At 68.4% G+C, this 24,297-nt stretch overlaps 1 protein-coding gene across 3 annotated transcripts; it reads right to left on the bottom strand.

Moving 5' to 3' along the window:
- Positions 1–5,270: 5,270 nt before the first annotated feature.
- On the bottom strand, positions 5,271–24,184 carry TRAF2 (TNF receptor associated factor 2). Of its 3 annotated transcripts, none has more exons than XM_016130937.2 (11): positions 24,151–24,184; positions 17,688–17,906; positions 17,145–17,223; positions 16,635–16,733; positions 12,491–12,652; positions 11,500–11,571; positions 9,726–9,800; positions 8,257–8,541; positions 7,666–7,843; positions 6,562–6,710; positions 5,271–6,028 (listed from the first exon to the last, which is right to left on the bottom strand). In XM_016130937.2, exons 2-11 carry the CDS (start codon positions 17,873–17,875, stop codon positions 5,810–5,812), a joined length of 1,506 nt encoding a protein of 501 aa, XP_015986423.2. In that variant the 5' UTR covers positions 17,876–17,906; positions 24,151–24,184; the 3' UTR covers positions 5,271–5,809. The 3 variants fall into 3 exon arrangements, with proteins under 3 accessions (XP_015986423.2, XP_036095163.1, XP_036095164.1); XM_036239270.1 differs by lacking the exon at positions 24,151–24,184 and adding an exon at positions 22,905–23,667; XM_036239271.1 differs by lacking the exons at positions 16,635–16,733; positions 24,151–24,184 and adding an exon at positions 22,905–23,673.
- Positions 24,185–24,297: the final 113 nt, after the last annotated feature.

Genomic DNA, 24,297 nt, shown 5'->3' on the forward strand with positions numbered 1-24,297 from the left:
GGGATAGCAGACCTGATGAGTGCACCTGGCTGCACGTGGAGCTTGTGTTGAACTGCCCTCCGTTCCACACAGTGACCAACAGTGGCGACGAGGCCAGAGGCAGTGGAGAGCAGGGGCTGCCTCGGCTGGCTGTCGGAGCCACAGGGAGAGGGCAGGGCGGTGCCCCGGGCACAGAGGGTCAGGGGAACCGGGCCGGGGGGAGTCTGGCTGGGAGGGCAAGGGGCCCAGAGGACGGAAGCCCCAACCCGTGAGGACGATGGGGAAGCCCCAGGCTGCTGGGCTCGTCTCAGAACCAGGAGACACAGCGAGAACAAAGACTGGAGGAAAACTCGGCGGCGAGGCCATGACACGTCACGTACCAGATGCGCCTGAAAGCGACAGTCAGAGCTGCAGGCTGACGCCACAGAAAGTCGCCCGCACGCTGCACGCTGCACACTGCACACGCTAACACGCTCCACACGCAAACACGCTCCTCACACGCAAGCACGCTCCACACGCAAGCACGCTGCACACGCAAGCACGCTCCTCACACACAAGCAGGCTCCTCATGCAAGCATGCTGCACACACGTAAGCACGTCCACACGCAAGCACGCTCCTGGGAAGCAGAGACGGAGCAATTTTCTAACAAGGGTTTAACATATATCTAATTTGAAGTCACTGAGAAAACAGTAAAAACTATAAAACAAAAGCAGGGGACGGGGTCAAGAACACACACATTCCAAGGTTAAAGGGGGCCAACTGAAAACAGGTAGACGGGCTAAAATTAAAGGGCCATCCGTGGACAAAAGGTTGGGCGAGACCCACGTGGTGTGAGGGCCGGTCAGCACACGGAGCGGAGGGGGGCGCAGTGGAGTCCGGAGGACAGTCACGGGAGGGGGGGCCGTGCGGCTCCAGCGCAGGGGGGAGCAGGGCGCCTGGGCCCCTGCTGCAGAGGAAGCAGCCCAGGTCTGTGCAGACAAAACCCTCAGAACAGCCCACGAGGTGGGGGTGACAGCCACGGTCCCCCGGGCTGCAGGCGTGACCTGCTCCGGTGATCAGGCCCAACACCCTATGAGCTTGCAGCCCTGCACCCCAGTCCCAGGCTGAGGCCAGACGGCAGTGGGAATGCAGCCTAAATTGACAAGGCCAACTGCCCGTGACACAGAGACCAGCATTCTCCGTGGGATTTAAAGCCCCAGATCTGGTGAGTGGTATTCGAAACGTCCAGAATGTAATCCACAGTCACGTGGCACAGGAAGAGCCACGAAAATGTCAACTCAAAAGGGGAGGACTTTCAGGTGGGCAGACACGGACGCCGAGAAGCTCTGGTGGGGACTCCAGGGCAGGGGCGAGCAAAGGGCCTGATCAGACACTCCGCCTGCGTGTGGACTGCCAAAGGCTTGGCAAAGAAACGAAGTGTCAGTGGACCAAACCAGTCTGCGGTTCAGCCAGAACCGGGAGGCCGATAACCTGAAGTTTATTTATTTATTTTTTGGGGGGAGGGAGAGTTTAACTTTTTTTAATGGTGACATTCGTTAACGAAATCCAGTACATTTCAGGTGTACAGTTCAACAGTAATGTATATCGAACCAAAATTTAAAAATTTACTGAACAAGCTCAATAGCAGAATGAAGACAGAGGAAAACTCAGCAACTTGGCTCAGAGGAGATGGAGGGACATCGCCTGACCTGAGGACCGCGGGACAGCAAACGAAGGTCTGGTCGAGACCCAAGGGCAGCAGAGAAGGATTCGAAGAACTAATGGTTGAAAAGATCCCGAATATGGTGAAAGATAAAGGCTGCAGACTCAAGCTGACTGAATCCAAGACAGGATCGACCCGAAGATGCCACACCTAGACAAGTCTGGCCAAAACGCTAAAATCTGAAGAGAAAATGCCTTGAAAACAGTGAGGAAAAACACGCTCCGCTCCTGGGGAACGCAGGCTTCTCGTGGGAAACCACGGAGTCCAGAAGCAGCAGCATTATTTTTGAGCACTGGGGAGGACAGGCTGTCAACCCAGAATTCTATATCCAGTGACAATGTCCTTTGTGAATAAAGTGAAATCAATTCTCAAAGGAAAGAAGGCCCGGAGTGTCTGTCGCCAGGGGGCCTGCTGAGCGAAGAAGCTGTTCCAGCAGGTGACGGGGAGGGAGATGGGGAGCCCGGGTGGGGGGGGCGGGGGTTGCGAGGGGGGGAGGGGGCGCGTCTGGAGGTGGAGGACAGTGACGCCGCTGTCCCAAGGGTTCTCGGCACACGTGGCGGTGGCTGGGGGAGCAGTGAAAGGGCCCGCAGGGTGGCGACAGGGTGGCCAGGCTCCCACATCCCAGCGGACGAGCAAACACCGCTCCCGGGCGCACTGCCGGAGTGAGCGCGCGGCCCCGCCGCCAGCTGCGGTCAGCGTCGCGGAGTCAGCTCCGCGACAGACACGGGAAGAACGCTAGGGAGGGAGTGCGCGGGGAACCCCAGATCCTCGCTGGCAGGAGAGGGAATGGGAGCAAGAAGAGAGAGAACCCCGAAAACACACAACGAAACGGGCAACTTTCACCTAAGCGTATCAGGAACTGCGTGATTGTCCACATGGAACTTCAACACGACAAACACGAAAGACGATGCCGTCTAGAAGGACCGCACTTCGGAAGTGAAAGGAAGGAAAAAGTCCCGGAGAAACACTGATCAGGGGCACGGGGCTGGCCGTGTCAGCGCCACAGCGAAGCGCTGCTCGAACAGGGGCGGCGCGGTGGGGTGGGGGGGAGCGCGGTGGGGGGCAGGGCGGTGGGGGTCAGCGCGGTGGGGGGCAGGGCGGTGGGGGTCAGCGCGGTGGGGGGCAGCACTGTGCGGGGGGGGGGGGTCAGCGCTGTGGTGGAGGGTCAGCGCTGTGGTGGGGGTCAGCGCTGTGGTGGGGGGCAGCGCGGTGGGGGGCAGCGCGGTGGGGGTCAGCGCGGTGGGGGGCAGCACTGTGCGGGGGGGGGGGTCAGCGCTGTGGTGGAGGGTCAGCGCTGTGGTGGGGGGCAGCGCGGTGGGGGGCAGCGCGGTGGGGGGCAGCGCTGTGCGGGGCGCTCACCAGAGCAGCAGCCCCGCAGGCAGGCGCATGCGCCCAGCAGCTGAGCCTCGGAACACACGGCAGGGCCCCGGGGGGCCGCCGAGCACACTGCAGCCGGACGCGACGCTCTCGGAGTCTGGGCGACGGACCGGTAGTCAGCCAGCTGCGGTCAGCGTCGCGGAGTCAGCCCCGCTTCCCGGGGCTGCTGCAACCGAGTGCCACAGACGGGCAGGTTGAAGGGCGGGCAGCGTCCTCTCGGGTCCGGAGGCCAGAGGTCTGCCTGGGGCTGCTGGCCGGACTGCGCCCCCCCCGGCGCCCGGTGCTCGGCCCGTCACTTCAACCTCCCTTCCTCCCGTGCAGGAAGCGTCATGCGCGTAGGAGCCCGGCACAGGCCACCCCAATGGCCAGCGCAGCGCATCGGGGCGGTCGGGGAAGGGGACCTGTCCTGAAGTGAGGGCCACGGGGCAGCTCTGCTCGACTCGGTTCGCCTTCTGCGGTGAGCGAGCTTGCCGCCTCCTGGACAGGTGACAAGGTGCCTGGACAGGCCTCTCAGGGTCTTGCTCGAGCGTCCGGTTTCTCCAGGACTGGTGTGGCTGCGGGGTGTCACCCTGTGGCAGCCCGCAGGCTGGGAGGGCGGAGCTGGTGTCCGGCAGTTCTGGGTACGGACTTCCGGACCCCAAGCCTGCCCTCGGCCGCACTGTGGGGAAGGGTCCTCAGTCTTCGAGTCCTCTGACAGGCCCTGCAGACGGGGCCCTGCAGCGGGGCGAGGGGCAGCCCCTGCCCTCCGGCCTGGTTGCCATGCCCACCGGCCCACCCCCCCAGCTCCTGGACAGGCTCAGAGCCCCCTGCTGCCGCCTGGCTCCCCCCTGTGGTCCTGCATTTGAAGATCTTTTTACTCCTCTCATCTCACTGTTGTTCCATTTTAATGAAAAAGAAGTCACGCCACCGATCTTGGTGTCTGACCTGACCTGACCGCACACACACACAGACATGCACAAGCACCACGCACACTCCGAGCACACGCCAACTTCAAATGGAAACTCGACGTTAGGAACGGAACGCGACCTGCCAGGGGAAAGCACCAGGGTGCCCCACCCCCCAGGGAAGGCTGGGGCTTCTCGAGTAAGCGGTTGACAGCACCAATCGTGAAGGAGAAAGTTACCCGACCGACCGCCAGACGCAGGCCGAGGCCCCGCGAGGACCAGCGTCCGCAAACGTCAGGGGTTCTGCCAACCAGCGGGAAGCAGGACCGGCCCCATGGCACACGGACGGAGGAGGCCGGCCGGCCGGGAGGCACCCCAAGACTTCTCCCGCCCTCCCGCTCCGGGGGGCAGCATGGGAAGTCACTGCCACCGGGGCTGGGTGCCGTCTGCAAGGGGACTCGGCGTGGTGGGTGCCGGCAGTGGGTGGCCCTGCTGCACGGTGCGTGCCAGGTTTTAAAGCGCAGGCAGCTAGGAAACAGCTACCCACTGACGACTCGGCGCGAGCCTCACGGCATTTAAGAATGCAGCCGTCTTGTTTGTGGCTCGAGAAACATACAAAAACAAAGCTTGCGACATGGCGAAGGCACCAAGTTGAGAGGACGGAACCCAGCAGAGCCCGGGAGGCGGGGAGGGCGCGGAGAGGACGCAAGGGCCCCGGCTCCGCGCGTCTCTGCGGCGGGTCCCAGGAGGCTCCCCGTCCCTTCTCAAACGGCAGGAGCGGGCGGCGGGGCCAAGGGCAGTCGGCCGTGCCGTGGGTGCTCTCGGAAGGCCCTCAGGCTCACCGGTCCTGAGAACAAACTGGCCACGAGCGCGGCCAGGTGACAGCAGCCGACCACGACCCCCGAGTCAGGCCTGCCCCGGCCTCACTCACGGGGCAAGGCCCCGGCCTGGGCCCACCGTGGGCAGGTGCCCGGACTGCAGCCGTGGAGGGACGAGCTGGGGCCCAGGTGAGTCCTGGTTCCCGGGGCAGCACTGCTCGTCAGACCCACAGACGCAAACGAGGCCTCTGGCCACTCTCCGGGGCCGGGGGACGGGGGGAACCCTGGGTGGGGGCGGAGGGGGCGGGGTGGGCCCAGAACGGGAGGGAAGCGTGCGGTGCTGCCGCCGAGGCAGCCCCGGGGGAGGCGGGCGGCAGGCTGCACCAGGCCCGCAGGCCTGAGCGTGGCGTGCCAGGGAACCCCGGTAAGCGCTCGGGCAGCTGGAGCTGCGGGGGCAGGGCAGGCCCCACAGGGGCCACCCCCACCAAGGCTGGACACCACGCACCACACACGTTTAATGGTTTAATACCAACCTCCCCGAGGTCTGAGGGGCAGCGGACACACGCCTCAAGGGGCGGCCGAATGTGCGCCCCGCTCGAGCTGCAGGGGCGGCTGACGTGGCACCCCCAGGACGCGAGCCGCCTCCCTGCGGCTGGCCTGCCCGGCCTGGCCAGCAGGTCCCCTCAGAGCTGGCCGGGCAAACAGCGTCCCTTCTCCCCAGGGGCCGAGGGTGGGCCCAGGGGCGCCGCGCTGTGCCGGATGGGGCGCCCCTCCCCTCGTGGCCCCACTGCCCCTATGCTCGCCGGGCCGGCCACCCCGCTGCACGCCAGGAGCTCCGGGCACGGCACAGAACGGCTTGCCGAGAGGCACCGCGGGCCCACGGCCCGGCCCGGCCCGCGACTGAGCACCGACTTCACAGAGGCGGCCCTTCCCGAAGCGACATGAACTTGGCACCTGCCGGCTGAAGCAAGGCCCAGGCCCAGCACGGTGGCTCCTCACTGAGCCGCTGGCCAGGCTGCCCCTGACCCCCGAGTCCAGTGGGAGGCGGCTAGAGTCCCGTCAGGTCCACGATGGCCTTGATGAAGATGGCATCGTCGCGCACGTACGAATTCTTAGCCTCCATCTTGGAGACGGGGCAGAAGAGGGGGCAGCCGCTGGCAATGTTCATGTCGGTGACCGGCCTCTGGAACGAGGACGAGTTCACGTCGGGTCTGAAGGCGTCGATCACGTGCTCCCGGTTGTTCTGGTCGAGCAGCATTAAGGTCACCTGGGAGGGGAATGCCCAGGAGGGGCCGACACTGAGTCCCAGCCCCGCCAGCCCCGGCGAGCCTACCGCCCTCCACCGCACCAGCCCCTCTGGGTGGCCACGCCCACGCCAGCATTTCTGGTGCCGAGCCCTGGGACCTGCGTCCACCTGACAGACCCTTCGTGGAGCATCGGTGGCCCCGCCCCGAGGACCAGACATCTCCAGAGAAGCCAGGTGTGCATGTGGCACAGGCCACCTGCACCGCGGGAGCCGCAGGGCTGCCCCGCACGGTGGAAGGAGAGAACGTTACTGTGCTGACTGGTCCCTACGCCTTCAACCCCTCAACCCAAAGTGCGCTCTGGTTTTCCAAGGGTCCGACAACACCCCAGGTCACCAGCCGTCCGCGGTGCTGCTGCCCCTGAAACGCGGTCTCCAAAGTGCTATTTTTCACTGCCAGTCGCAAGCAGCCGAGAGGCAGGGGACCAGGCCGTCGCGGGCTCTGAGCAGCCGGCCCGCAGGGCTCCCTGGGACCCGACGGGGCGCGGCCCGCGCACCTTCTGGTTGAAGGGCCAGCGCAGGAGGGCGTCGTTGGGGCCCTTCATCACCACGAAGAAGAGGGACAGGTGCGTGCCGCGCCCGGTGCCGTCGCCGTCCAGGTAGATGCGCAGGCACATCTTGTAGCCGTACCTGCTGGTGTAGAAGGCTGCGGGGGAGGCGCCGGTGAGCCTGAGCCGCGGGGGCTCCACCGGCCCAGCCCCCGCCCCCCGCGAAGACGGCGCTCCCCGCTTCTAAGCGGCGAGGCGCCCACCGAGCACGAGTGCCCTGCGCCAGCGCTGCTGCCGGCTCTCGCGCCTCCAGAAACCGCCTCCCTCCACCCCCTGCCCAGGTCACGCCGAGGGCGCCAGGCGGCCCAGGCCGGAGCAGACCGCGCCCCCCGGAGTGCCTCGCGGGGGGGGGGGGGGGGCCACCGCGCCCGCGCTGGGACGTGTCCGCGGACTGCCAGCCCCACTTCACGCGCGTCGGAGCCGCGCCCGCGGGCTGCGCCGTCCCACACTTCCTGCCGCAGCGCAGGGGGCGCCTGCGTGGCCATCTGGGGGTGCCAGCGGCGGCGGCAGGTGCGGGACCCCAAGGCCGCGCTGCAGGCACCGCCACCCCTTCCTGCCCCGCACGGCCACACCGGCAGAGCCCACGCCTGCTCAGCCCCGACTCTGGCGACTCTGGGGCACCCGACTCCACCCGCGGGCTCCCTGGCGTTCCCGTTAAAGTCACGTGTGGCACGTCACCAGCGCCGGGGCCAACCTGTGGGGGAGGCCCACGCCGGGACGAGCCTGGCAGGAGCATGGACACCACACGCCTCCCTCCAGAGTGCCCTCCAGACGGGACAGTGAGAGCCCCACAGCTGGTGGTGAACAGAGGGGGCGTGAGAAACAGCCAGCAGCCCGCCCAGGCTGGCGTGGGGCGTCCGCCTGGGGCGTCCGCCCCTCCTGGCGGCCCCGCAGCGACGGCGGTGGGCGAGGACCCTGTGCCTGAAAGCGTTTGCTGCCCCCGCCCTCTTGGGGAGGTGGCGCCCCTCCTGGCGCCCGCTGGGCAGGCTCCAGCCCGCGGAGGACGTGGGCCCCAGCACGACGGTGGCTCGGGGGCGCGGCGCAGACCGGTACCTGGGGAGAAGATGGCGGGCGTGCGGCCGGCCACGGCCTCCTGGCGCTTCCTGGCGAAGCCGGGGATCTTCCAGACGAGCACCCCGTCAAAGGTGGCCGCCTCCATGTCGCGGACCTTCTGCTCCAGGTCGGCCAGCGCCAGGTCCTTCAGGCCGATGCTCCTCTCCAGCTGCTGCACCTGGGGCGCGCGGGGCCCGTGAGGAGGCGCCCTGCGGCGGCCGGGCGGAGGCCCCCCCCCACTTGGGGCCAGCCCCCCGCCAGCAGTGCCGTGGCCCTGGGTCTGCTCTGTGCCCACTGGCCCCATGGGCTCAGCCCATCTCAGGTCGGCTGGCCCCGCGGGGCCCCACCCAGCCTGAGGGCCCGGGGCCAGGGCAGCACCCGCGTGGAGGGCGAGGCGCCTCCCGCACAGCCACCTCTGCCCTGAGCCAGGCCCGTCGGCGACCGGGGCTCAGAAGGGGGCTCTGCGCAGAGGCGGAGGCAGAAAGCAGACGTGTGCCGGAGGCGAGGGCGCGGCCCCCGGACCCCTCGCTCCAGGCCCTGTGAGCCCTGGAACCTGCCTAGACGCGGCACCACCCTGTCCCGGGCACGGACCTTGTTACTCAGGGCCTCGATCCTGTCTTGGTCCAGCCGGTGCTGGCGGCCGCAAGCCTCGGCAGTCATGGCCACCCTCTCCACCTCGCGGTTCAGGACGCACACGATGTTCTCGAAGGTGGCCGTCTTCCTCTCCAGGGCCTCGCACCGCTGCAGGAGCTGCGCAGCCTGGCGGAGCCGCGGCCCCGGGCCCAGCGCGCCGGCCTCCAGCAGCACGGCCAGCAGCATGGCCAGGTGCTCCCGCAGCCGCTGCGCCTCGTGCTCCGGCTGCTTCTCGCTCTCCACCTGCGGGGCAGACAGGGAGGCTCGCCCACTGCCACCTGCGCTCCGCCCCGTCACCGGGGCCCCCACGGGAGCGCGAGGCGACGGCGCGTCAGGGGCTCCCTGGCTCGTCCGCCAGCCGCTGCGTCGTTACTGCCTGAAAACGAGCACGTTCCAAACCACGGACCCTGCCGCCGGCCCACGGCCCACGTCTAACGTGACAAAGGAGGGGTGCCCGGGGCGGGGGCCCAGCTGAGCGCTTCAAACTGTCTTCACCACGCAGATCTGACTCTGCGGCCAAAGCCCTCCCAACCTCCACAGCAAACGTAAAAACGTCTGACGCTCTCAAACGACCAAAAGCAGCAGCGACGAAGCTGCCTGGAGGCCCCCCGACAGCAGTGCCAGACGACTGCCCGGCTCCAGAGGGCGCTGTGGGGACCGCCACGCCACCCGAGGGGAAAAGCAGACCGCCGTCGTGCCCGGGCCGAGGACCCGCGTCAGATCAGTGAGGCCAGGACAGCACGAGGCCTCAGCTGGAACTGGACCCGTGACGTGGCCCGACTCTGACCACTGAGGGGCCTGGCAGTGCGCCCCGGGCCCACACACTGGCCCCTGGGCTCCACGCGGGAAGCAGGTCGGAGGCGCGCTGAGGGAGCCAAGGAGGTGCTGCCCTTGGGCACTGAAACAGCCGTGCCGGGCGTGCCCCGGCTGTGAACCCCCGCCCTTCGGGGGACACAACGCAGGGAAAGGGGAGCGAGAGACCACAAGGCCTGAGGGCGCCACCCAGAACCTGGCGGGCGTGCGGTGCAGGCGGGGCGCGGGCCAAGGGCCGGGATGAGAAGGCCAGTGCGCTGGAGGACGGCCAAGCCAGCGGTCGGAGCAGAGACACGGTGACAGGTGACCAGGTGCGAGGGCACCCAAGGACCGTGCAGGCCACAGAAGCGAGTCGGGGAGGCAGAGGCAGGCAGGGTCCAGGACAGTTTGCGGGCAGAATGGATCTTTGGGGGGGGGGGGGGCTGGACGTGGTACGGGGTGGGAGGGGCCTGCGGCTGGGATGGGAGCTGCAAGGGGGGGCGGTTTAGCAGGACGAGGGGGCGGAGCCTGACCCCTGCAGGCTGAGGCAGTGGGGGAGGGGCGGGGCGCAGGGCGGGCTCACGGCGGCCACACCTGGCGGCGGCCCCGCCGCGGACCCAGACTCAGGGACTCACCATGTCGGGGCAGCCGACGCCGTGGAACCGGCAGGGCACCCGGCACTCGCCGCAGGTCCTGGCGTGGCCCTGGAACTAGAAGGCGTGGGGTCACGGGGCCGCCCTCTCCGGGGTCACGGGGCCGCCCTCTCCGCAGCCACGGCCCTCGCGGCCCCCGGCCCTCGCCTCTCCACTCTCATCGGACCGGACCGCGGCAGCCCGTCCCACACTTGCAGCTGCGCACGGGCCCGGGGGTCAAGGGCCGAGGCGCGGCAGGCCGGGGCCTGACGTGGGGCCGTGCTGGGTCGCGGGGGAGACCCCGTCTCCGCTGCACAGTGTGCGGGCTGCGTGTGGCCTGAGGCCCAAGCGCCCCGGAGCCGGAAGCCTGGGCTGCAGTCAGGCTGCGAATGAGGAGGGGCTGGGGGCCCGGGGCCCGAACACCCCCACGGCCCACAGCGGTGCTGGCACAGGGCAACGCCAGGACCCATGGAGCCCGGAGAGGCGGCCACACAGTCACGCGGCACCTGGACTCTGCGCTTCCAAGAGGGGAGTGGCCAGGGGATGCCCTGAAGGGGCCTCTGCTGCCCTCGGCCAGGGGCCCGGAAGCTGGGACCAGTCCCCGGAAGCCACAGGGTGAGGTGCGGAGGGCACGCCCAGCTCCGAATTAAGGTCGAAAACTGAACAGTGCCCCGGCCACAGAAATGAGCCAAACGCCACTCAGCAAAGTCAAAGGACAAGCGACTGCAACCTGATCCCTGGCGCGGTTCCCCACCCCCCACCTGGAGGAAGCAGAGCTGGAAGCCCCCTGAGAAAAGGAGGGCGCCCCCCCCCCTCACCAACGCGAGATGCAGACAAACTCTAAGCAGATCAGCACTCGGCCTGAGCGCGCAGGTCAGAATCCCGGAGGCACCCTCTGCCGCCAGGGGGCGAGACCCGCGTCGGGTGTCACACTCCGCTGGCGGGCGGGGACCGGGACCCTCTGCGGATGGGGTGGCCGCTGAACGGCGGGGCCAGAGGGGTCTGAGCTCTGGCAGGGAGCGCTCCTCCCCGGCTCCTCAGACGGCCCCTTCTCCCAGGGCTCACTTTGGAGCCATGTGACCATTTTACAAGAGTACAAGACGACTCTGCTCAAGAACAATCTTACAAACTCAGGAGCCGACAGTAACGCGTGGGCTTAAGGCAACGCGGCCCTGGCGGCTCGTCCTCTCAGAAACGGCTTCGTGAGGCGAAGCCACGGCAGCCCGCACGTCCTCCGAGGAGGAGCGGCAAAGGAAACGCCCGGCCACGCGCTGCGCGTGCGGTCGGCGGCAACCCTGGTGCCGCGTCGTGAGGCTGTCGCGGGCTGTGGGGGTCCCCGGGACCCACCGCGCTGACGTCACCAGCTGCTTCTGGGCGCGCAGCAGCTGTGCGCGGGAGAAAAGCCCTGAACTGGGACTGTCGGCGGACGCCCGCAGAGCTGGGGGGCAGGCGGCCTGCGCCCTCGAGCCGGAACAGTCCAGTCCGGTCTCACTGCGCACGCTCTGCCTCTGCCCAGGCTTGGCTGTTCCCGTCACCAAAAGTTGAATATAAAAGTGACCCACAGGCGACCCCCCCACTCACCCTCATGTGACCCCACACTCAACTCTCTGTAACCTGAACTCCCCACTCACCCCCACGTGATGCCCCACACGACCCTCACCCCAGCCACTGCTTCTCCCCAGGGCCCCGGGTCACGGCCCACCGCGTACGCACGGGCTCCGCACGCCAGGGCTGGCCCCCTCCCCGGCAGGGCTCGGGGCACCAGGACACGACTCACATCCTCGCGGGGGATCCTGCTGCCGCAGTCGTCACACGTCACGGGCAACCTGGGGCAGACCTCGTGGTGCGCCTTAAAGAGAAGGAGCCGGGAGCGTCGCGCGCAGCACGGGGGTGTGCCGCCCCAGGACCGGGCCTGGCGCCGCCGTCCCCGGGATCCCGGGGCCCGCGCTTCCCCCAGACCTCCACCCCGGAAGGGTGGGGAACACTGGCACCCCGCAAACACCCAGGGGATGCCGGAGATCTCAGCATCTCATCTGGGGGCCTCCGGGCATGAGGAGGGCACCCCCGTCGGAGGCCCTGAGACGGGCCGGCGAGAGGGAAGACGCCACTCTGGCCCCAGCGCGAGGCTGGCGCGACTCTGTGCCCCGCCTGTGAGCAGCTGGGACATCTCTGAGCCCCTGATGAGACGCCCCCGGGCCCCGGTATGGTCTGGCCCCAAACGGCCCTCTAGAAGAGGGGACAGAAACGCGTTAGACGGGCGGTCAGCCAAGGCCGGCCTCTTCACCGAACGGCCAAGCCGGAGAGACGCCGCAGGGAACCGTTCCACGGGCAGAGGCGTGCGGGTGCGTCGGTGACATGCTGGCAGGACCGCCTGGGTCCCCCTGCCCGTAAGCCAGCGTGACGGACGCTTCGGACGCAGAGCGCCCGCGTGCCCGCGAACGCGGCGCCGCCCAGACGCGGCAGCGGCAGACGCGCCCGCACCGCCCTTCGGAGACGCGCTGGGAAGAATGCTGGGGGAAATCGACGCAAAATCTGGGGCTTGTTCAGAAACGGTCTGGGGAAGCCGGAAGCAGCCTGGCCTGCGGTGACACTGAGTGACGGTGACGTGACCTCAGTAGCCCTTCCTGGCGTGTGAACTTTCCTAAAATAAAGCAGCTTCTCGAAATGACTGGGGCTTTCGGTTCACACCCAGCCCGGTTCGCGCCGAGAACCTCCCCCCCCATGGGGCTGCGCGAGAAGGGCGGGGGCCCTGGGGACGGGCGCCTCACCTCCACGCTGGCGCGGCAGCAGGGCGCGCCGCAGTGCTGGCAGCTGAGGCTCCGCTCCGGGCACTCGTGCTCCGAGTGGTGGTCCCTCTCGCTGAGGCGGACCAGGCCTTTGCACGCCGGGCACTCGGTCAGCATGAACGGGCAGTGTCCCTCGTGGTAGCTCTGGCAGCAGAGACGAGCGTCAGCAGAGCGCAGGGCGGGCCACTGTGGGCGGCCACGCCGCGCCACTGCGCAGACGGCCGGCGGCTGAGGTCTGGCGTCGCTGCTGGACCACTGGGACCCGTGGCCACCCCACGGTGCTGGCAAGGGTCAGAGGTCAGACCAGCTCCAGCTGGCGGTAGCCTACGCACGCCCCCAAGATGTCCCTCCCTGCACCCGACCCATGGGGACGCTGAGGGGATGGCTCCAAATGACGTCCGGGGACCGCAGGCAGCCTGGCCAGTGACGGGGGCTGCGGAGGGTGGGACAGGGGGCCGAAGGGCAGGAGCGAAGGCAGGGCACCCAGAGAGGGGGCAGCAGAGCCACAGCGGGCAACAGGGACAGAGCCAGCTGGGTGCCAGCCAGGCCAGGCAGAGGAATGACAGCGGACGCACTGTGAGAACAGGCCACAGGGGCCGGAGAGGCAGGGAAGACGCTGGGAGCCCCGCCACTCGCCCCCTCGCTGAGCACGGCGAGCCCCGCCCTCCCAGAGCTAACGGCCAGGGCCCCCAGGGCCGGAGATGCAGCCTGGAGGCACCGAGGTGCAGCCCAGGGAGGCGGGGTCCCAGCCTGGGGCCCTCGGGGTGACAGCGTCCGAATGGGCAGGTGAGGCCAGGCCTGGGAGTGTCCCAGGAAAAGCCAGGGCGGCCAGCGAGGAGGGCTCTGAGCAGCGGGTCACTGGGACCACAGGCTTCAAGGGGGACTTGAAGGGGAGAGGGGAGGCAGGAGGCGAGAAAGAGCAGGGCCGGAAGCCAGGCGGACCTGCCCGGAACCAGGCTCCTGCGAGGCCAGGTCAGCCCCCGTCCCCACCCAGCCCCATGGAGCGGCAAAGCCGTAGGCGACTCCAGTTGACTGAGGGGAACAGAGAAGGGCGTGGGAGGCAAAGGACCTGGAGCTGCAAACTCGCTCGTTTTTTATGAAATCGACCGTCTTCACCAGGGTGAGCGCACAGCTCGGTGGCACCAGGCACAGTCACACTGTGTGTGGCCGTCACCACCATCACCTCCGGGACTTCCTCATCTGCCCAGACGGGAGCTCTGTCCCCATCAAACTCACACCCCCAGCCCCTCCCCCGACCCCGGCCCCACCGCCCGCTTCCTGTCTCTGGATCTGTCTCCCTTGGGGACCACCGAGAGTGGGGTCCCGCGGGATCTGTCCTTCTGCGCCTGGCGTCTCTCACGCTCCACACTGAGCACACGGGGGCCGGCCTGTGTGCTGAGGGGGGCGACGCGGAGGAAGAGCCTGCGGGGGGGGGGGGCAGCTCTCTGCGGGGGGGGGGGGGCAGCTCGGGGCCGGCCTGGAGAGCGGGGTCCTGAGAGGTCCGGCAGGAGGAGACCAGACGAGCCGGTCCGTGGTCCTACAGCATCGCGGGCGCGTACCCACGCACGCGCCGCGCCCCCGCCCCGTGCGCCTGCGTGGGCCGAAGGTCGCCACTCGGCAGCGGGCAGGAGCCGCAGGTGGCCCCAGACACAGCGCGAGTGGCACCGCCGGCAGCCGTGGCGCAGGGGCTTCAGGTGGAGTGAGTGGCGGGGCCCACGTCACGCACAGGACCCCACAGCACACGCCTCCCAGGACAGGCCCCCTGGCCCCGGGCCTCCCGCCTGAGCGCCCGCAGAGCAGACACTGAGCGCGCAGCAAGCACCCCTGGCGGCCCCGACGCGGCGGCAGCACAGAGGGGACCCGGCTGCCCAGGCGCAGCCTCACGCCCCCCCCCCCCCCCCCCCCCCGATAGCCCCAGCAGGCCTGGTCCTGGGTCACGCTGAGCAGGAACTTCCAACTCCCCAGGCCAAAGGGCCCGCAGCAAAGTCAGGCACGTGGCGCAGAAGCCGCCGCCCACGCTCAGGGCCCCCGTGAGCGCTGCCGGCCAGGGGCAGTCCCCAGGGGCAGTCCCCAGGCCCCGTGGGCCCGCGCTGGCCCCACCTGCCACCTTCGCAAGCCACAACTGGCTCCATCGGGTGCCAACTCCCAGGAGACCTTTAGAGACGTGCCCACTTCAGTGAAATCGGGGTCCACTCAGCCAGGGCTGCAACTGCATGTCGGGGGTGGGGGGCTCCCACTGCCTGGCTGGGCCTCCCAGCTGTCTCCTCTCAGGCTGGTGTCCTCCCATGGCCCCGTCCCCGAGGTCCGACTGTCCCCCACACTCCCGGAGCAGCCACAGGGTGGGGGTGTGCAGCTCAGCCCCCCGTGCTGAGCACGCGGCAGGCACTCCACAGACACCTCTGAACGCAACTGGAGTTTTAAATCGCAGTGCTCATGAAATGCCAAACGTCACGGCAGAGGCAGAACGTGGCCAAAGGCCACACGAGCTTCCCCGCTCTCCCACACTTTCCACAAACGTGGCCACATGAGCGTTTCGTGAGCCAGCCGGACTCTGAGCTGCCCCAGGGCGAGCGGGGAGCAGTCTCCTCGGGCAGAGGTGGCGGCACCTGTGTGCCCAGCCAGTGGTGTCCCCGACAGCCTCGGCCAGCGAGTGGCCCAGAGCAACGCCGCCTTCCCACGTGACCGAGCCCAGCTCTCGGGGACTTTCCGGAGTGCGGGGCAGCCAGGGACTTTCCAGCTTGCATGCCTGCCGGCCAAGGCAAGGACCCGGGGCTGGCTGCAGTCCCTGCCCTTGGCTGGAGGCCCTTGAAGCCGCCTCCCGCACCCCAGCCTAGAGCAGCAGACACCCCAGAGGAACCAGGAGCAGGGGCTGGTCCACCCGTCCGTCCCTGGGGTTCTCGGTCCCCTCAAGAGACAGTCCCCACACGGCCTGCCCTCCCCGGAGAGACCCTGACCCGGGGCGCGCTCTCTGGACCGCCGGGCCGCCCGGCTGCGGGTCCGTCCTGCGGAGCCCCGCGCAGCATCGCCGCCCGTGCAGGGGCAGTGTGCCGGCCTCCGGGGGCCAGGGCCCCGTCCGCGGAAGGGTCCAGGGCACTCGGAGCGGCTCCGCCTGCAGGCCCCTCAAGTGTTGTCGTCGGCCGCAGACACAGCCGAGCTGCCCGCAGGCAAGACACGGCAGAGCCCGAAGCCCAGTCCAGTCCAGTCGCCCCGCGTACCGGCAGCGGCCCGCCGGCCAGGGCCCCCACGGCAGGGGGGCCCCCCACAGCCTGCGCGGCGCCGCACGCAGCCCCCCGCCCCACCGGCCGAGGCTGCACTGGGCGGCACCACGGCCTCTCCGCGCGGAGCCCAACCTGCCGCTCTGTGTCACTGCCCACAACGCCCTGGCCGGGCCCTGACCGCCGTCACTCCACTTCCTGCCTGAGTCGGCCTCCTCTGGGCCCTCCCACGATGGGGTCCCACAAGTCTGCCTTGCTGTGGCCGAGCACACTCCCACAGAGCCGTCCTTGCTGCCGACTGTGAGGACTGCCTTCCCACTTCAAGGCTCAATGACGTCCCGTGCTGGATACGACACATCTCGGCTGTCCCTTCGTGTGGTGGACTTGGCCACTGTCAACCCCTGCGGCCAACAGCCGTTTGTGACGTCAGTTTCCAAAAGGCATCTGTTAAAGCCAGGTGATGACCAGACCACTGGACAGGTGCTGGCCGCCAGGTGCCCACCGCACAGACCCCACTGTGCCGAGGCACGGACATGAGCCAGCCTCGCCCGGCAGAGACAGGCCGTGGAGAACACACGCACACCGCCCGCTGCCCCGGGCCCGGCCAGGTGCCTCTGCGGGACCACAGGACTCACGTGCACACACCTTCTGCAGCGCGCAACGTCAACGAAATTCAAAGACATGATAGAGAGCTCCCGCCAAGAAAGCGCGCTGGGGTCCTGCGTGTTTGGGGACGTGCTGCAGTGGCACTCGGGCTGGCGCGCTGAGGGGGCAGTGCCCCTGCGGCCGCGCTCCACGGCACGGTCTGAGTGTGCAGGTGGACGGGTCGTAAGTGGTGGCCGTGCCCCCTTGCGCACAGACAGGCGGGGCTGCCGCCCTGGGGAGGCCGTGCCCTCGCAGGGAGGCCCTACCTCGTACTCTTTGAGGGTCCCCTTCCAGGTGCAGCCGTGGCTGGGGCAGACGGCCGGCAGGCTCTCCACCTCCCTGCGGGCAGCATTGTCTGGGAAAGCCTGGGGAGAGAGCGCCCGCGGGTGAGCCTGCGCCCCGCCGCCCCGCACGCCGGACTCCGTGCAGCGGCTCTCGGGGCCCCTGGACCGGCCCAAACTCCAGTCGTCGCCGCAGCAGCCAGGCTCATTTCTAGCTGCTAACGCGGCCGTCCCCACCTTGGTGGCACCAGATTTCGTTCCCTGTGAGAACCTAGTGCCCAGTGATCTGAGGTGGCGCCGCCGAGCGGCTGCAGATACAGACGACGCTCGCCCACTGCTCCCCTCCTGCTGTGCGGCCCAGTTCCGAACAGGCCACAACCGGCACCCGTCCGCGGCCCGGGGGGTTGGGGACCCCCCCGACCTGCCACCAACGTTATCCCAGGAAACGCAGAAACACTGTGTCTGACGTTTTCGGCGTCAAGGCCCCCGACTCACCGAGCTGCTCTCCAGAATCGACACGCCGTCCTCGTAGATGCCCTCGTGCACGCAGGCCGCGCAGTTCTGGGGCCCGGAGCTGGCGGGGCGAGGGGAGGCCCGCGTGAACCCGGCGCCAAGCGCACGCGACGCGCCTGCTCGGCCCTTGCCACTCGTCCCCGAGTCATCGACAAGGGCACGTCCGCGACGTGACGGTCAGAGCACGCACAACAGGCAAAGCAATGCGCGACCACGATCACCCCCACTGGGAACGAGGCGCTGGCTCGTCCCACCTCCCGCCGGCCCGCCCAGCTCGGGTGTGTCCTGGAGCAGCGCGCCCGGCGGAGTGTGTGGCCCTGTCCAGGGTCCACGTGGACACAAACCACCTTGGACAGTGAACGCTCCACTGCACCCCGCACTCCCAGAACGGCACGCCGTGATTCAAGTCACTGGCTTCGTGGTCCCCTCTGCCAGGGTCTCCGGGCCCAGCGCCCGTGGACACGCCCCTGCCTGCAGCCGCCTCCCTGGCCGGCACAGCCCGAAGGCCGGGCCCGCCCGCTGTACCTCAGGATGCTGCTCAGGCAGAAGGAGCAGTAGCGGTGGCCGCACTGCGCCTGGAAGGGCCTGCGCAGGACGTTCCTGCAGGCCGAGCACAGGTACTTGTCCTCCAGCTTGGTGCCCAGGACGGTCTTCGAGAAGCCGGGCTGCAGCACATCTAGGGAGCCGGGCGGGGTCGCACTGGCTGCAGCCATGAGCGCCGCGCCCCCCGCGCACCGCCAGGCCCTGAGGAAGAACACGGGGGGCGTCACGGCGGGTTCCGCGAGGCGCCCCAACTCCAGAGCGGCCCCCCAGGGACGGCGGCCCCTACCCAGCCGCGGGGAAGGGGTCTGGGCCGTCAGGCTGGCCGCAGTCAAGACCCTGAGCAGCAGGGCTCGGCGCGCCGGGGAGCCCTGGAGACGATGCGCAACGACCTCCCGTCACAAACATGGAAACCGAGGCTCGGCAGAGCGCGGACCTGCCCACCCGCAGGCTGGCGCCCACCCCGCAGGCCCCGACCAGCCGGCTATCCTCAAGGTCCCCAGTCCAGGCTCCCCCCCCCACCTCCCCCCCCCCCCCCCCGCTCGCTGTGGCCCACAGACGCGGTGTGTGTCTGGCGTCTGAGCACGGGGGAAGCCACCTTCCCGCTGACACCAGTGACCAGCTGTCCTGGTCGCCCCGAGGGCCCTACGACGGTGATGGCTTTTACGGCAGGTCTTTCAGGCCCGCCTGCAGGGCCCGGAGCGGGACACACCATCCGGCAGCGTCGCCCACGCCGGCCCGGTGCCAGCGCTCTGCTCCCCATCCGCCGCCCACGTCCTCCCTTCAGGGCCGCCCCGCGCCGTGCACTAGGCCTTGGCGAGGCCCCTGGGGCGAGGCCATCAGGACCGGGGACTGGTGGGGGTTCCCGCAGCACTCGGAGACTTTGCGTGGGGCTCGCTGTTCAACGTCCAGTCTCAGAGAGCCACAGGAAGTTGCACCTGCGGGCCCCTGAAGGAGAAGGGCCCGAGAGCCCCTGACCACGAAGCGCTGTCCCCAGGCACGCTCGAGACCCAGGAGCACCAGCGGCCGGCTGCTCACGGCACGGCCCCGGCGGACGCGTGCGGGGTGCTACGACACGCCCCAGGGGACGGTCCGCGCTGGGCGGCCAGGCTGCTCTCACGCCGCTCCTCTGTCCTGAGTGGGCGTGAGACCACAGGCCACGTGACGGGTGTCTGGGCACAGCCACCTCCAGTCAGCAGACGTGTACCTGTGACTGGTGAGGCCTCACGCCCGGAGGGCACGCCGTGGCTCCCACGATCTGCGTGGGCTCAGCAGAGGGGACGCTGCGCCCCGGGGCCAGTCCGTGCGAGGCCACGCCCGTCCGTCCGCTGCTGGCAGGCCCACGTGCTCTCTGCACACCAGGGCACAGTCAGGGCCTGGACAGTCCAACAGCTGGACGACCTCATCCTTTCAAGCCCTCGTGGCACAGGCGTGTAAGCGCCAGAAGGGGCCCCCGCAATGAGACCTTTGGGCGGGGGCGCTGAGCTGGCAGTCCGGGGCACCGGCCATGCGCTGGGAGGGTGGGCCAGGGCGCCCGCGCGGGGTCCCGCGCCCGCACGCCGGCCGGGGGCAGGGCTCTGCACTTCCTGGTCTCCGTCTTCTGTCTGGCCTCACCACCAAACAGCCCACGAACCACGCGTGGTTTAAAGTGATCATTCTAAACTACATTAGAGGAATTTTTAAATATCACTAAAAAAACAACAAAACACGTTTTTTAGGAGGAAACTTCCCTCTGTCACGTTGAAAGGCAGAGCGCGGGGCGTCCAGGGCTCTGAGGGCGGGCGGCGAGGGACGCAGGCCACTGTGCCACGCACGTCGGGCTGCCTAGCTCCCCGCGGCGCCCGGCCCCGGGCTGTGCCCCCGCCAGCCAGCGCACCGCCCCCACGGCCCGCCCGGGCCGCGGCCGGCAAACCGCCCTCTGTGGCAGAACGAGCCCACGCTATGAACCGGTGACGTCCACCGTCAGACACAAAAACAGCGTCCTTTCCGACGGATGCAAAAGAAAAGGCCCGACAAGGGCCGGGCGTCTGCCTGTCCGTCCGCTCCCCGCGATGTGAGTCTCGCAGGAAAGTGGGAGCCCGCGCTCCGCCGGGAGCAGGGCACACGCCGCGGGCGGGGAGGCCTCAGCGCCCCACCCACCGACACGGCACTCTGATCTCGCACGCGCCTTCCCTCCAAGAGCTGCAGCGAAAAGCAGCACAAAGCCCCCGGAGTGCCGTGCTCCTCGGAAGCCACCACCCCGACAGCCACCGCACGTCCAGTCTGTGGCCCCGCCGGGCTTGTCCGGGCCTGCCAGGAAACCCCCCGTCGGAACCTCCTGGCGTCCGAAGCCGCACGCCCACCCTCCACGGTCAGCGGCACACGCACGGCTGGGGACGGCTTCCATCCTCAGGGGAGTCGCTGCGGGGTCAGGTGCCGGAGCCCTCCGACCCAAAACCACCATGTCCGACTGGTCCTGTCAAGCTTCCGATTTACGCCCCAAACCAGGCTCTCTCAGGGAAGTTGGTGAAGAACAAACACCGCAAACTGCCCGTCTGCACCGACTGCCGTGGGCGCGCGGACGAGCCGCCCGACTCACACTTGCTTCATCCCAACGCGCTCCACACGCGAGCGCACGAACTCCCCACGGCAGACTGACGCCGCGTTAGGGCACTTCTGCCAGGCGACGGGAGTGTCTCAGGGATGCTTCTAGCTCTGTGGCACCAAGGACAGGGAACGCTATGCTGCGGTGACAGAAACTGGGACAGCAGCTACTTTGGGGATGTGATATTGTGATCAGACGCTTTTTTCTCAGTTCCTGGCACAGAGCTCCCAAAACCCCTGGGGTTTCCTGAGGCAGGAACAGAGGAGTCTCTTGTCATTCACAAGCCCCGTCACCACCACCCTCACCCATCTCCAGGCTGCAGAGCGCCTTAGTCACCAGCAGTCAATGACGATCGATTGCGCCTTCACGGCGGAGCCCCCATAAAGATGGGGTCCGGCGAGCTTCCGCGTTGGCGAGCACACCGTGGTGCAGGGAGGGAGGTGGGGAGGCCGTGGCACCCGTGCCCCTCCCCGCCCCTTGTCTTGTGCACCTCTGCCACTGGCTGTCACTTGGGCGTATTGCTGAGCTCCGGGAACCAGTGTGCGACCTGCTGACCTGTGAGAATCTAACGCCTGATGAGCGTGGGCCAGTGGAGCCAGTAAACAATGCTCAGAAGCGCGTGCTGTCTTGTTACGACCACCTGGTGCTGCCCAAACTGACCTCGAATCAGACGCGGGAGCACCCGCTGCTGGCAGGGTCCCCGTGCCACCATTTGACAGGGAGCCCCGCCCTATCGTATCCCCAAATGCCAAGGGCTGAATTGTGTAAATTCACGCCCCCGCTAACAGGTACTCCTGTTCTGTACACCACTGGGATTCCACGACGGGCTTCACACCTGCCGTGCCACGAGCCCATTTAAGAGACATTCAAAAACTTTATCCACACAGCCACGAGCACGAGGCCCCCGGAAAACACATGTTCAAAGTATAGCTGTAGGCTTTCCATTCTCCCTCCATCTCAGCATGATGCCCCTAGAACGCCCGATCGCTGCTCGCCCTGGGCATCGCCGGCTCGTGTGGTCGGGGGGGGGGGCCCTTCCGACCCTGCACTGAGCCGGCGGTCACCCGTGCATCCGGCTCCTCGCCAACGACTGGCGCTATCCGCAGGGAGAGGTTAATCACGATGCAGCAAGTCTGTCCCTCTGAGGCAGCGGGCTCTGATCTTCGAGGCACCAGGGAATGGTGTCCCTGCGAGAACCTGACACCTGACGATGCTGCCGGCGCTGGGCGGCGGCTGCGGGCACAGGTGAAGCTGCGCTCGCTCACCCACCGCCGCGCCCCTCCAGCTGTGCGGCCCGGCTCCTGACAGGCCACCGACCAATACCCGTCCGCGGCCTGGGGGCTGGGGACCCCTGCTGTAAGGTCTCGGACTCATCTCGCGTGACTCAGGAGACCACCCTGCTCCCCTCCGCCATGTCCCTGGCCTCTGCGTCGGGTGTCGGGGCCGGGTGCACGCCCCCTTCAGTTGTTCCAGCCGAATTCTCAGATTCTGCTCTCCCAACCCCCACCCAGCACGTGAGTAAACCCGCGGCCCCACCTTCCACAAACATCTGGAACCTGGTCACCACCCACTGTGGCCCGACTCACTGTCTGCGGGCCCTTCGGGCAGCCAGAGGGGCCCTTAACAGGCACCTGGGACTGAGCTGCCTCCCTGAGACCCCCGAGGCTTCCCCAGCTCAACCTGTGGGTGCCCACCCTGCTAGCCCAAGGGCCTCTGCTGCCCAGCGAGGCCTTCCAGGACCGCCACACTGACACCTCACCACCCCGGGCAGGCCTCCCACCCAGGACAGCACAGCTCACGACCTCACCTGCTCTCTGCTCCTTGGGACCGCAGGCCTGTCCCCTCTCGAATATAAGTGCCAGGAGGCAGGGACAGGGGTGTTCGGGCCTACTCACGGTATGCACAGGACCCTCCCTGCTCCCCAGGCTCCCAGAACTGGCAACTGACTCCGACACCCATGGATCCAGCCCTTCCCCACTGTGCCCCACCCTCTCCACAGCAGGGCACCCCACTCCTGAAACCCACGCCAGCCATTCCTTTCGCCTGAGTCAGCCCGCTACTCCACCTCCTACTCCACCCCTGCTATGTGCTCTTCCCTAAATCAGTCCACGAGACCCCTGCCCCAAATGCCGTCCCCTCCCCACTGGGCCCCCCAGGCGACGTGGTCTGGATCCTGCTCCTGCTCACAGCCGGGCACACCTCAGCTCAGACCCCGGGACAGCTTCTGCTGAGCCTGCCTCTGCCCCACCCAGGCTCTGCCCCCTGCGGAGGGAGGGCCCAGCACAGGGAGGACAGGGGCCTTGAGCACAGGCCGACTCGAGGACAGACGAAAAGTGCGCCCTGTTCTTGGCATAAGCCGCGGGGCCTGTGGGTAACTTTCTGATTTTCCTCCCTGCCCTTCCCTGTACGTGCCGTGACGCCGCGTGTGGGAGCCGACCTGCCGGGCCACCCTCGGCCAGCGGACCCGACTGCTGGGGGCGGCTCGGCAGGCTGGCGTCTCACGCGGCCAGAGCGCGGGCCCAAACCCAGCTCTCAAAACAACGTGACAAGGCCTTGTCCTTCCTGGAGAAAATGCTTCGTAGGGCAACCAGCGGTTACTGTACACCCTGGGCTCTCACCCCAAATGACAGCCATTGTGGAAACGACGTGCTGCGTCAGGCCCCCAGAGGTGTGACGTTCGGGCTTGTTTGATCGGGAGCCGAGAAGCTCCGAGGTGGGCGATCCCGGCCGAAAGCCCCCGCTTCCCGTGCCCCTGCAGTCGGCAGAAGGCATGTACGTGGCCGCCCACTCTAGTCACTGTCGCCCGAACGAAGGCTTCCAGGCTCCCGCCACGGACCACGTGTGGTGCTGGGCAGACAGGTGTCACCACGGATGCAGGCCACAGGCGAGGGCAACAGAGCCTCGGGTGACACGGGTCTGGGACGCAGGAGGACATAGGACGGGCACGTGGGCGGCACAGCCTGGCGTGTCAGGAGGTGCCTGCAGGGTTGTCCCAGGCAAAGGGACCAGCGGGCCAGCCCAGCTCTGAGCACTTGCTTTTGGAAGCCTGAGAGCCAGCGAGCGGAGCAAGGGGGGAGAGGGCGGGCCAGGGGCTGGAGGCAGCTGCTCTAGGGTGCAGACACCCCCGCTGATGTGACAGACTCTGCAGCCAGCAAAAGGCTTCACAAGGGACCCTGAGGCTTTTTGCTCGTTTAAAGTTCAACCGCCGGTAAATTCTGCCGTGTGTCATCACCTATGCTGCAGTAAAGTTGTTTAAAACAAACTTGAGCAGCGACTTCGAGCTGGCTGGGACCGCCCCCGAAGATTGAAGCACTAAACCCCCCAGTCCTCGCAGGTGACAGTGGCCCCTGCGCGCCGTGCTGCGGGCTGGGAGTGAGGCCCGGCCGCCCCGCGCCCGCTGCGGCTCCGCCGAGCGTCCGCTCGCACGCGCAGCTGTCCCGGGCGCCCGCCCCGGCCCCCCGGCCGCGTGGACGCGCACCGGCCTGCGCTCCCGGCCGCGCGTGCAAGGGGTGCCGAAGACTGGCCGGAGGCGACCAGAGGGTCATTCAACTGGCCGAGAAACGGGGGCCGCGAGCAGGGCGTCGGGGGGACAGGACGGGGCAGGGGAGGGGGCGGCTGCGGAAGGCGGCGCCGCGACCGCGCGTGGCGGACCCGTGGCGGGGCGCCCGAGGGCGTTCGCGAACTTTCCTGCGCCGGCCCCGCTCCGACTTTCAGTTTCCGGTTCCCCCGCCCCGAGAAATCCCCTCAGGCCCGCGGAGCGGCGGCGGCCCGGCCTCCCGGCGCCGCGCGCCCCCGCCCGGACCCTGACCCGGGCCCCCGACCCCGACCGCGCGCCCCCCGAAGCCCGCGCGCAGCTCGGCTCACCAACGGTCGCGGCGCGTCCGGAACTGCGCGCCCGCCGCGCCGCCGCCGCCGCCGCCGCCGCCGCCGCCGCCGCCGCCGCGGGCCCGCCCCTGACGGACAGGCGCCGGAGCCTACCGCGAGCGCGCAGGGGGCCGCAGAGGGCCCTGA

The sequence above is a fragment of the Rousettus aegyptiacus genome, unplaced genomic scaffold, assembly GCF_014176215.1.
Source record: "Rousettus aegyptiacus isolate mRouAeg1 unplaced genomic scaffold, mRouAeg1.p scaffold_m13_p_3, whole genome shotgun sequence".
NCBI lineage: Eukaryota > Metazoa > Chordata > Mammalia > Chiroptera > Pteropodidae > Rousettus > Rousettus aegyptiacus.